This window comes from Calliphora vicina, chromosome 4 (genome assembly GCF_958450345.1).
Source record: "Calliphora vicina chromosome 4, idCalVici1.1, whole genome shotgun sequence".
NCBI lineage: Eukaryota > Metazoa > Arthropoda > Insecta > Diptera > Calliphoridae > Calliphora > Calliphora vicina.
Window position 1 is genome coordinate 104,338,243 of NC_088783.1, and position 13,959 is coordinate 104,352,201.

The following is a 13,959-nucleotide window of genomic DNA, read 5'->3' on the forward strand; positions in this document are numbered from 1 at the left end:
TAAATGTATGCTGATTTTGAAGAAATGACTAGTTTTACTATCTGTGGCTTATATTGTTTTGCATCAATAAAAAATTACACAGTGAAGGAAAAAATATTCCGGGGTTCTCCTGCAGCAATTCTGTTTTGTTGGAGTCCATAGAGTACGGAAATACTTTTAGTTTTTATCAATCACTTCGTTTTAGTTAAATAACGGTATTCTTAAAGTTACAAATTCAAAACGTCATAAATATTGTTACGTTTTAACCTTTTCAAAACGTTTGGTTTATTTTCTTTAAATAAACCGGATACTTTTGATTGCAAATAAAAGCCGTTTAGTAGTTTAAAAATTGTAACAACTCTTTATTTATTCAAAATGTACAACAACCACAGAATTAAATAGCCACTCAATGTTTTTTATACACGTTTATAAATTCTCAGAAATACAGACACAATTTATAATGTACACGAATTTACTTGAAAAACACAACACACTTTAAGGCTCTCAGTTGATGTTTATTCGAAAAGTGTCTCTGATAAACTCACCAACGACTGCAAGTTCTGCTACTATTTATAACACTGCCATCTGCACTCTAGATTTCTCTTTAACTGTCTAGAGGTTTCTAATACATACGCCATCTGTGGTGTACTTTCTACAATGTTCTTTAACTGAATATTCGAAATCGAATACAGCGTTGCCAACTTACGATCAAATCAACTGAAAGCTTTTATTTAATAATGCCCACATATATGTTACAGTTTTACAGCACTGTTATTTGAAAGCATTATGCCACTTCTAAATCAGCCGTTAAAATCGCTATATTTGAATTCAAGTACAATTTCGTAACAATATTTTATTTTGAAACTAATCTTTTATTTTAAAGATATGAGTTTTACCTTTTAAACCGAATAAGATTTGTTGTAAAAAATTAACATAACTCATTAATAGTTTAATAGATTTTTATTTACATGTTTTGGAAAGCTACTTTAGTATATTTTTGCACTAAAATAAGAAACAAATATTTGAATGTCTCCCAGTTAACTTAGAGCGTGAAGAAAATTAAAATTTGTTGAAAATGTTTTTAAAACAAACGACCTAAAACTCAGAAATTTTCTGAGCAATTTTTTTAAACTTAAACGAAACGAATTCTTAAATAAACGAAACAATTTTTAAAATTAATATCAAGCTGTAACTTTCAGAATATCTTTATTTCTCTAAGTTTGCTTATAAAAAAAACAGTACTAAACGAAGTGATCGAGAAAAACTATAACTATTACCGTACTCTATGGATTCCAATACAAAAGAATTGTTATATGAGAATTCCATGGTTTGGTTTACGTGGTAGTTGCCAGTGTGCGAACAGTCAAGTAAAGTCGAAAGGATACCAGGCCTTTGAATTTTAAATATTAAAAATATTAAATTGAAACTGAATTTAGTATATAATGAATATTTGGAAGGGACTAATAATTTAATTGTTCAGAACACTTCCATGTAAGAGAAAATAGTCCAAATTCTGTCTTAGCGAAACTTGTTCAGCACAATAAAACATACAGGAAATGTCAAAAAATATATCGCAACTAATCATTCAAATTGTGGATCAGTTGTTTCCAAACTTCAATAAAGATAATGATAAAAATATCAAAGAAAATGGGTTTCATTTGCATATGGAAGCCATATCTAAAACAGACAGCAATTCCTGATGTCTTTGTAGATAGTGAAAAAAGTTTTTTTAATTGCGACATTTACATGTTGATTTAAAGTCAAGGTCTTTATTTTTGATTATCTTTTAAAAACCCTACGAAAATTTACTTGCATTTCAACCATGTTTCCCTTTTTTTGGTATCATAATCGTTATCTTCATCACCAATAACCAATCAGAAAAGAGCTCAAAGCTGAATATCAAAAAAAGTCATGAAAAACAGTCATGTTTACCGTCACAATTTGCCAGCTCGAAAAAAACCCATGGCTTTAAGTCATGACTTAAAGTCATAATGTAAATGCCCCTGTAGGAGAATTTTATTGTTTATTAAATTATCAGAACATGTAGAAAAAAAAACGTTTATTTTAATTTTAATAATTTTATTTTACTTAACAAGAAGTCCGCTTCTTGCGGTTGACAAAATGCAAGTGTTAATTTATGCAAGTGTTAATTTATTTTAAATTACTAGATCATCAAAACCAACGATGATATGTTTTTCTACCTGACTTCAATTTCAATTGTACATTCCAATGTATTGATATACATAACTATGTACGTACGTTCTCTTGTACTTTATGTAAAAAGATCAGTTAGGTTTAGTTTAATAATTTAGTAAACAAATTATGAGTTAAAAGAAAATAAAGAATTTGATACATTTTTGTGTAGACTTTTTTTGTAGGGTTCACAGCGCAGCTTATTATTTTTAAACAAATAATAGTTTGGGTAAAAATCCCAAACATTCTCCCCCACAATGAACGGTCGTTCTTAGATAGTAGAAACTTTCTCGTCGTTATGCATATCATTAGATGGTAGAAAGCAAATTTTTGATATAGGACGCTTTATGTGCTTGCCGTTGCAATATAGTGTAACTACTCGTACCAATCCATCTGAACCAGGGTGCAATTCTTCAACTTTGGCAAGTGGCCATTGACCTGCAGTACTTCGTTCATGTAGAAGAAGAACAATATCACCAACTTTTATGTTTCTTTCGACCTTATTCCACTTTGGTCGAGCTTGAAGTCGACATAAATATTCTTTATTCCAGCGATCCCAGAAATTTTGTTTGAGATGTTCAATTAATTTCCAACGGCTCAAACGATCAATATTAGCATCAAGTAAGTCATCATCGGGGATGCAAATTGAAGGTTCTCCAATGAGAAAATGTGCTGGTGTAAGGACATCGGCGTCTGTAGGATCGGTAGATAATGGACACAATGGCCTGGAGTTTAAGCAGCTTTCAATCTGTGCCAAGAGGGTACTGAGTTCTTCATATGTTAGTATACGATCTTTCATAATGCGGCGCAAATGGTGCTTAGTGGATTTCACGCCGGCTTCCCATAGTCCGCCAAAATGGGGTGAAGCAGGAGGGATGAAGTGCCACTTTGTACCTTGATTCGCAAGAGTTTCTGCGAGATGCTCAGGAAGTGATGCCTTGTTTCGGTGATACAGGACTTGAAGTTCTTTGTTGGCACCTACAAAATTTGTACCACAGTCGGAGTATAAATCAGTGCATAAGCCTCTACGTGCGGTAAAGCGTCGGAATGCAGCCAAGAAAGCATCCACGTTTAGACTAGTGACTGCTTCTAAATGTATAGCCTTCGTACACATACAGATAAACAAGGATATGTAGCCCTTAGATGTAGATGCTGTTCGTAACGAAGAGGTTTTTATATTAATGGGTCCAGCATAATCTAATCCGCTATGCTTGAAAGCTCGAGTAGGTTGCAGACGCACAGATGGCAGGTTGCCCATAAGTTGTTGGCAGGATTGCGCTTTGTACTTAAAGCATACTGTACATCTACGTTGTACGCGTTTTGCTATGTTTCGGGCTGAAACTATCCAGTAGTAACGAGAAACGTAGGACTGCATAAGCTGGAGACTTCCATGAAATGTTTTTACATGAGCATCTAAAAATATAAGAAAAGACAGTGGATTTTGTTTTGATAACAAAATGGGATGTTTAGCGTTGTAGGAAATAGTAGAATTTGAGATTCTACCACCAACTCGAAGAATTCCTTTTTCGTCAAGAAATGGGGATAATTTTACAATATTACTTTGATTGGGAACCCTATTTCCCAATTTCAGTGTTTTGATTTCGTCATGAAATGACACCGCTTGTGTTAGTTTGATGAGTAAGTGCAGCGCTTGTTTTAGTTCATATGTTTTGAGAAATCCAACTTCTCTGTTGTTTTGATTTAATTTAATGTTGTTGTAAAATCGAAGTATATAAGACGTCACACGTACCAATGAAGATAGCTTTGAAAATCTTTGTGTTATTTCTGGATAAGTTGCAATTGTTGTCTTTGTTTTAGTTAAGTGAACAGCAAGGTTGTTACATATAATTTCTTCGCGAAATATTTGATTAGGGGAAGTAGGCCATGAATCAGATGTATTCTGGAGCCATGATGGACCTTTCCACCACAGATAATGGTGAATCAATTGTTCAGGCATTAAGCCTCTAGACGCGCAGTCTGCAGGGTTGTCCTTTGTTGGAACGTACCTCCAATCATGAACATTTGATAAGCGTTGAATTTTCGCGACTCGATTTGCCACGTAGACTTCCAACCGTGTTGAGTTATTTTTCAGCCACGCAAGAACGATAGTGCTATCTGTCCAATAAATGACGTTGCCGATATTTAAATCTACGCTGGCTTTTATTTTAGCAACTAATTCAGCCATTAGTGTTGCTGCATTTAATTCTAACCGTGGAATTGTTTCACCTTTCAAAGGGACCACTTTTGTTTTAGCTTGCAGTAAGTTTACTAATATCTCACCAGATTCGGTTGTGACGCGAGCATAGACGACTGCAGCATAGGCTACTTTCGAAGCATCGCTGAAGGCGTGGAGATCAATTGGAGCTTTATGAGGCCTGTAACCAATCCATCGTGGAATTTTTACCTCTTCAAGAGACTTTAATTTGTTCCGAAAATTAACCCATTGATTTCGAACATGATCTGGTAGAGTATCATTCCAATCTAGTTTCAGTTTCCATAGTTGTTGGAATATTATTTTCGCTATTATGGTGGTAGCGGATAGCCATCCTAAAGGATCAAATAATTTAGATGCCTCTGAAAGTAAACTGCTTTTAGTTATTTGTTCAGAAAATCTAAAATTTATAGAAAAATAGAAATAATCGTTATTCGTATTCCAATTTATACCAAGTGCTTTTGACATTTTGGGTTGATAAATAGAAAATGATTGTTGAATTTCTCGATCTTCTTCAGGAATGTTCTTCATGAGCTCAAACGAATTAGAATTCCATTTCCTTAAATGAAATCCGCCAGATTTTAAAAGATTAGACAGTTGTTGTTGTAGTTCTAAAGACTCTTCTAGGGTATCCGCTCCTGATATGACATCATCCACATAAGTGTCTGTTCGAAGAATATGACTAGCTTCTGGAAAGTTAGTTTCTTCATCCTCTGATAGTTGCTGTAGTACTCTAATTGCAAGATAAGGAGCAGAAGTTGTGCCATATGTCACTGTACGAAGTGCATATACACATATTTTGTTTGTGGCATTTCTCCAAAGAATGCATTGATAGGGTTGGTGTTCAGGGGACACATTTATTTGCCTAAACATTTTTTCCAGGTCTGCAGTAAAACCAATATAGTGTTTTCTCCAGCGAGTGATGATTGTTGACAAATCATTTTGTAACGCAGGACCTGCTGATAATTCTTCGTTTATAGAAGTTTGAGGGGGTCTACGGTTTCCACCATCAAAAACAACACGTAGTTTTGTTGTTGAACTGTTCTCTTTTAGTACACCATGGTGAGGAAAAAAGTACGCATTTTGAGGTATAGCATGAGGGTACTCACCAAGGTTACTCATATGATTAAGCAATTCATATTCTATCATAAACTTTTTGTATGCATTAGCAAATTGTGGCTTTTGCTTAAAAGACAATTCTAATTGTTTTAATCTTTTAATCGCATTGTAGTCCGTGTGGGAGAACGATGGTAGCTCTTTACCTTGAAGGAGTCTTTTGAATGGCAGATGGACACTGTATCGTCCATTTTCATCACGAATATGAGTTTCGTTAAACAACTTTTCGCAAAGTTCATCTTCAGTGGACCATGATTTCTTGTCTAGCAATTCCTCTTGTTCCCAAAACATTCGAAGTTGTTCATCCAAAGAACAGAGATTTGCAGAAATTGTATTTGTTGTCATATGGGTTCTCGGAGAACCTGATATCATCCAGCCCAAATGAGTTTCTTGCAGAAGAAGACTATTTTCAAACTTTTTCATTCTAGGGAGTAGTAAATCACCATAGACATCGTTTCCAAGTAGGAGGTCAATCTTTTGTGGGGTTAGAAAATCTGGATCTGCAAGAAAGAATGCTGAGAGGTCTGGAATAAAATTAGAAGTAATTTTGTTGGGAACGTATGATGTGACGTTAGGGACTACAAGGGCAGTAATAGGGAGTGCAAATTCTTGTTCGTATCTAGAATGAATAGTAAATCGTATAGATTTTTTAACAGTAACTGCCTGATTTCCTCCAATACCAGAAACATTAACTCGAGTTTTGTATTTTTCCACAGGTAATATTTGAGAAAGTTCTTCCGAAATAAATGAAAGTTGTGATCCTTGATCAACTAAAGCTTTTAAGCAGTAGGTTTTATTTAGCGTTTTTATTAAAACTTTTACGGTGGGCAATAAAGCAGGGTTTAGATTTTTCGCACTTAGATTGGAGACATTAGTACTTACAGTAGCAGAGTTAGGTGTTGACGTAGTAGCAGGTGGCTGGAAAGTCTGGTTTTCAATAGGGATGTTAGGCAGAGGTGAAGTTGTTTGATCAGCATTGTTTCTGCCGAATTCGTTATGAATAATAGTATGATGAGGTTCACGACAGATGTGGCATCTGGTATTCAGTCTACAAGACGATTGTAAATGCCCAGTGTTCAGGCAGTTTCGACAAAGGCGATGTTGATTTACGAAACTTTTCTTCTCCGCTGAAGACAAGGTTGTAAATCGAAAACATTTGTAAAGAGGATGACGTTTGTTGCAGCAAAGGCAGTTGTTATCATTTACAGTTGACGCAGTGTGAGCTCGTATAACTCTAGTAGGTTTCTTACGATTTTCCTTACCGTAGACATGTGTTGTTGAAACAGCTTCTTCCTCTAAAGATTCCATAGTGCGGAAGGTAGTTTCAAGAAAATTAAGCATATCCGACATGGGTGGAATGGATGTACTAGCTTTAAGTGATTGTTCCCATTCTTTGCGAGTCTGCATTTCAAGCTTTTGAGTAATTAAATACACTAGAATTGAATCCCAAGTAGAAATATCTATTTTCAATGATTTTAATTGTGAGAGACAGGTTCGCGTTGTGTCTAATAACCCTTTGATATTTTTTAGAGTTCCATCAGATGGCGGTATTGAAAACAACCTTTTCAATATTTGCTCAACAAGTTTTCGTTCATTATGAAATCTCTTCTCGAGAGCATCCCATGCTAAATCATAACTGGATTCTGCTGCCGGATATTCGTTGACCAAGCTGAGTGGTGTTCCAGTGCAAGAAGACTTCAAATAAAAATATTTTTGCACCTTTGTAAGGGAATTGTTTTGATGCACAAGTGTTTTAAACATGTCACGATATGAAATCCATTCTAGATAATCTCCAGAAAAAGTTGGCAAATCTATTTTCGGAAGTCTTGCTCCAGCGCAGAAGGATTCGTTGCGGCTAGTGGCGGCGAAGGTGCTTGCGTGGACGGTTGGAGTCTGTGGAGAATCTAATTCAAACAGCAAATCTAAAATATTAGTTTTTAAAGAAATGTAGACATCATAGCACTTATAAAAAGTGTTGGTACTTAAATATGGAACGTCTTTCTCAGCGATAGAACTTTCCCGAACCATGTCATTTAGTTGGTCATGTCCATCCTTGAAGGACTTAAAACTGGATTCCAAATCCTCCAAAATAGTTTGAAGGTATCCTCTTGAGAAGGCATCTTTGGGTTTTGCTTGAAAAGTTGTAGAAACACGTTCAATATGCTCCACGATTTTCTTTTGGTCTTCCACTGCTTGAAGAGTTGAAGTCATCTTTTCCTGAATTTAGCTCGAAATTCGTGGGGAAATAATTGTACAGCCCGTACGTAATTTTATGATACCGTAGGCACGACGGCAGTATTTAATTATATTTCAGAAATTATTGAAATATTAATAAGAACATGGACAGTGTTCCCGGGTTTCGGCACCATTTAAATGTAGGAGAATTTTATTGTTTATTAAATTATCAGAACATGTAGAAAAAAAAACGTTTATTTTAATTTTAATAATTTTATTTTACTTAACAAGAAGTCCGCTTCTTGCGGTTGACAAAATGCAAGTGTTAATTTATGCAAGTGTTAATTTATTTTAAATTACTAGATCATCAAAACCAACGATGATATGTTTTTCTACCTGACTTCAATTTCAATTGTACATTCCAATGTATTGATATACATAACTATGTACGTACGTTCTCTTGTACTTTATGTAAAAAGATCAGTTAGGTTTAGTTTAATAATTTAGTAAACAAATTATGAGTTAAAAGAAAATAAAGAATTTGATACATTTTTGTGTAGACTTTTTTTGTAGGGTTCACAGCGCAGCTTATTATTTTTAAACAAATAATAGTTTGGGTAAAAATCCCAAACAGCCCCCTATTATAACATTGTGTCTGTCTTTAATATCTAGGCCTTACAATAAGTAATTAAATCTTATAACTAAAATAATTATTTTAGTAAGAATTGTGCTAAATTGCCAATTACACTCTGCTACAAAATGGCACTTTTTGTCAGAACTTGAAAAGAGACCTAATGGGGGTTATAGGCCTAGGTGAGGACATACTAAAACCGTTTTCAAAGATTTTGAAACACCCTCAGAATTTTGAGATATTTTGAAAAAACTGTTTTAGGGTAGGTCGTAGTACTTTAGTACCTCTAACTCACACATTTTTAGACCGATTTCAAAATTTTAAACAATTATGAATAGACAAAGAATTAAAAAATGTATGCATAAAATGTTTATCGAAAAAATTGCGTAAGTTTTTATAAAAAGTTTCGCTTTATTTTTTTTTATAATTTTTCAAATTCAACAATAGTTATTTTAATTTTTTTCTATAAAAACCTATTTTTTTTGCACAGTGTTTTAAATGGGAAAAAATGAGATATTACTTGTTAAAATCAGTTTATATTTGCAATAGTTATTAAACTTTTTTGAAAAAAGTTCGAACAAATTTACCTTGTAAATTCAAAATTTTACAAATATTTTTTTTCTACAGTTTTTTGTTTTTTTTATACCCTCCACCACCATAAGTGGTGAATGAGGGTATATATAAGTTTGTCATTCCGTGTGTAACATTGAGAAATATTCATCTGAGACCCAACAAAGTATATATTAGAGTGACAGCCGATTTTTTTTTTTTAGATTTCAAAGAGTGCCGGGTGGAATATTGTGACACTAGGCCTAAATGTTAAGTGCTGAAAATTTGAGCCAAATCGGGCAACGATTTCTGGACGCGCATCGAGGTCAAAGTTCAGATATATGCAAAATTTTACTGTTAATATGGAATAAATAGGTGAAACTCGTTAACTTTCTGCATTGTTTTCTAGAAATATGTAGATTTATTTATATTAATGAATATTACATAAAAAAAAAAAATTTGGAAATTAACCCTGTATCTCCTTTGGTTCAAAATGACCCAAAAACTGTATTATCGCCAAAATTAGAGAAAAATTTAGGAAAAAAATTAAGATATTTCGAGAAAAATTAAAATAAAAACCCATTTTTACTTAAAATATGTCCAAATTTACTTGTATATGAGTTTTTGTCTTCGTAGGATACCGTTAACCTATTCGCAGGTATAGCCAAAAAAAATATTTTTTTTAACGGCTGTTTCAAAACTCCATTTTCAAATTTTTAAAAATTTTGTTAAACAAATTTCAGATTTTTGCGATCATCACATTGGGGTTTATTGAGATCAAAATAGGGAATAAAAATATGAAAAAATTATGTCAATACCTCTTACAGTTTTTCCGTACCTGCGATTTAAATTTTGCGTTTTTCAAGAAAAACTAATTTTTTGTCCATATTTAGGCGAATGAGTCCAATTTCCTTACTGTTATAAATTTTAACTAAAACCTATTCATAATATTATAGTCCTTGTAATTTTAAATATGTTCTGAAAGTTTTACTAAAATCGGAAAACGATAACCTTTGAATCGTGAAGGTCAAAGGTCAAATTTTTCAATATTTGGAATTTCTAATGAAAATATAGCGAAATGTTATATATTTTTGTGCCGATTTTCATGAAACTTGAGAAAAATATATATTGGGGTCTAGCATTTACAACAACAGTGAAAAAATGGATTTTAACCTTTAAGAGGACTTGGGGTCAAAATGGTTGTGTTTTTCGTGATTTTAAAAGTTGAGGGTAATTTGGACCCCAAGTGCTGCTAAGGGTTAATTTCCATTTTTGTGCTGTTATTTTAAATTTTGGACTTTATGTTATATTTTCCTTAAGTTGCATTAAAATCGTCCCAAAAATATATAACATTTCGCTATCTTTTCATTAGAAATTCCAAATATTGAAAAATTTGACCTTTGACCTTCACGATTCAAAGGTTATCGTTTTCCGATTTTAGTAAAACTTTCAGAACATATTTAAAATTACAAGGACTATAATATTATGAATAGGTTTTAGTTAAAATTTATAACAGTAAGGAAATTGGACTCATTCGCCTAAATATGGACAAAAAATTAGTTTTTCTTGAAAAACGCAAAATTTAAATCGCAGGTACGGAAAAACTGTAAGAGGTATTGACATAATTTTTTCATATTTTTATTCCCTATTTTGATCTCAATAAACCCCAATGTGATGATCGCAAAAATCTGAAATTTGTTTAACAAAATTTTTAAAAATTTGAAAATGGAGTTTTGAAACAGCCGTTAAAAAAAAAATATTTTTTTTGGCCATACCTGCGAATAGGTTAACGGTATCCTACGAAGACAAAAACTCATATACAAGTAAATTTGGACATATTTTAAGTAAAAATGGGTTTTTATTTTAATTTTTCTCGAAATATCTTAATTTTTTTCCTAAATTTTTTGTTCAAGTGGCCTGAAACACGTTAATGGTCTGGCAAATTTGTAATAACTTTAAAATTTTTTAATCAAATTTTGTCATTTATATCTCATTACAACGATAATTACGTACATATTTCGATTCTTTTGCATTCAATTGCAAAAGTATTTATTTAGTAGTAAAATTTTTTCAAAAACTGAAAAATTTGCATTTTTCTCTAATTTTGGCGATAATACAGTTTTTGGGTCATTTTGAACCAAAGGAGATACAGGGTTAATTTCCAAAATTTTTTTTTAATGTAATATTCATTAATATAAATAAATCTACATATTTCTAGAAAAAAAAGCAGAAAGTTAACGAGTTTCACCTATTTATTCCATATTAACAGTAAAATTTTGCATATATCTGAACTTTGACCTCGATGCGCGTCCAGAATTCGTTGCCCGATTTGGCTGAAATTTTCAGCACTTAACATTTAGGCCTAGTGTCACAATATTCCACCCGGCACTCTTCAAAATTTTAACAAAAAATTTTTTCCATACAACTGATTGTCACTCTAGTATATATATTATTGATCCTTATGAAATTCTAAGTCGATTGAGCCATGTCCGTCTGTATGTGAAAACACGCTCACGTCCAAAATAGGCAAACAAAATTGGTAGACTTGCAAAAAAATGTTTATTGTTCTCCTAAGCAGTTTGGTATTGAAAATCAGCAAAATCGGTTCAGTGGAACCAGAGTTATGAACCAAAATGTGACACAACCTAAAAAAAACTTGATAATTTTAACATAGTTTTCCTTATTTGTGCAAATATATTGCAGATAATACCATAAAATTGCATACACGTTATTTTTATGTTAAAGGGACTAACTCTGGCGAAAATTATAAGAATCGGTCCATGATTTCTCCTAGCCCCCATACAAATTTCTTCCCGAAATATGGTTATTAGGTCTATAAATGCCTACAAAATTGCAGTATCCACACAAAATTCAGGAGAAATAAGTTTTGTGCTTAAAAAAATTACAACCCCAAATTTTTTGTGGATCGGCCCATATTTGACCGTAGCCCTCATATAAAGTTCATTTCCGAAAATCACTTAAATAAGCATAAATGTCTTATAAATATCGCTATTAAGTTGAAATTAGTCATAAATAGTCCCCATATATACCAAAATCGCTGTACCTAATTCTATGAAGATCGGCCGATAATTGGTTATAGCTCCCATATAAGGACCACTTCCGAAAAACACAATAATTTATGTAAAATATCTAAAAAATATCAATATCAAAACAAAATTTTACATAGATCCATAATTTATACTTAGAAATCATACTACAGGATTTTGTGAATATCGGTCCATATTTGACCTAGCTCCCATATAAGGTCCACTTCCGAAAATCAGTTAAGTACTCATAAATCTCTTATAAATATCTTTATTATGCTAAAATTCAACAAAAATAATACTCATATACATAGAGATCACTGTACTAAATTGAGGGTATTTGAGATTCGGCACGGCCGAATATAGTACTCTTACTTGTTTAAAAATTTTCCAAAAAATTAAAAAAACAATTTTGTAAAAAAAATAAATTTTGTTTACCTAAAAACATTTAAAATTTGTATTTTGAAGTATAATTTGGTGAAGGATATATAAGATTCGGCACAGCCGAATATAGCTCTCTTACTTGTTTGATATCAGAGGGTCCAAATATTTCCCGAATTTCTCCATTTTTATTTTATTAGACCAGAATGCCAGTAGAGCATACTGGTCTTCACTTGTTATCGAAAAGTGTACAAAGATGATATGCTCAGGCTGTAACAACACTTTTTGTTCCAAGTGTTTTGGAACATTCCACAAATTAAATCCCTAATTACGTTTATAAAATAATATTGTGATGTTTTATTAATTTTTCAATTTCGAATCACCCATCAAGAACACTGATTGGGATTATATGTCCAACGAAAAATGCTTATTGGGATTATATGTCCCAGGATATAAGCATGATTTCAGGATTTCTGAGTATGCAGAACATAATATTTTTTCATCTTTTAGAATATGAAAAATTTCTACTATATATATTTTGGTTCTCAAAATAAAACTCCGTCCCGAAAGGGTTAAGATTGTCTGTTTTGATTTTCTGACCATTGACATTGATAGTACAAATAGCAAGCTGAAATAATACTTTAATTCTGGTCATCTTCTTAAATGATATCTCAAGTTTTGTACAGTTTAATTCAACTGTTTTGCTATTCTAAATTCATTGCCATTTAATTAGCTTTTTTATAAACGAAACGACAAACATTTCGATTTATAAAATTAGCTTATAAGGAAATTTTTCAATAACAAAATTTTCCGTCGGTAAATTCCATTTTAAAGAATCTATCTTGTGAATTGATTTTGCTTTAAAATACAAAAGTACAACACACTTTTGTATTCTTATTAAATTCCCCTTTTCCGATTGTGTTAAAGAATTGACAACACTTGAAAGAAATGTGTATATTTTTCAGTTGTTATTGTTGTTTTGCTATTCCTATTTATTGTTCTATTCCTTTGCTCTCTCTCTCATTTTGCTAGGATTAAAGGAAAATTCTTTAACACAAATGTTGGAATAAATTTTACAAAATCACTTTCACTTTTGTAGGTAAAATATGTCTGCACTAGTTTGCTGTTGTTGTTGTTGTTTTTGTGGCTGATAAATTATATATGGATGTATATGTAAATATTTAGGTCAATATTTTGTATTTTATAGCAGAAAGAATGAAAGAAAACTTAAAAATATTAAATTTATTTCAATTTATTAAAGGATTAAAAGCCTACTTTTATTAACATTATTGATAAATTTCACATTTTATTAGCACTTTTATTAAGGTTTTACTAGTTTGAGTAAAACTCATAATTTTGAATAAATTTTAGACACTGTTTTGTTGTTGCTTGTTTTTTTTAATGAAATTAACAAAGATGGCAGTTTATTTATTATTATTATTATTTTAGTTTAAAAAAAAATAGTCTTAGAGATTTTATTAATAATTTAGACCGTTAGACCGTTTAGTTATTAACTGAGCGAGTTTTAAATATAAACTAAAAATTTTTGTAAAAACTTGATACATCCTTTGAAAAAAATCAAACCATTTCAACGCAGGCGTAGGAGTAACTTTTATTTACCAACAAACAGTTATTAAGAGCTAGTTTAAATTCATGCTCTTTAAAAACTCAGCATCTTT

General features: G+C 31.9%; 1 protein-coding gene across 1 annotated transcript; it reads right to left on the minus strand.

Annotated features, from left to right (window-relative positions):
* Positions 1 to 2,443: 2,443 nt before the first annotated feature.
* On the minus strand, positions 2,444 to 7,711 carry LOC135958635 (uncharacterized). The gene has a single exon (XM_065509527.1). The coding sequence runs from the start codon at positions 7,709 to 7,711 to the stop codon at positions 2,444 to 2,446; it is 5,268 nt and encodes a 1,755-aa protein (XP_065365599.1).
* Positions 7,712 to 13,959: the final 6,248 nt, after the last annotated feature.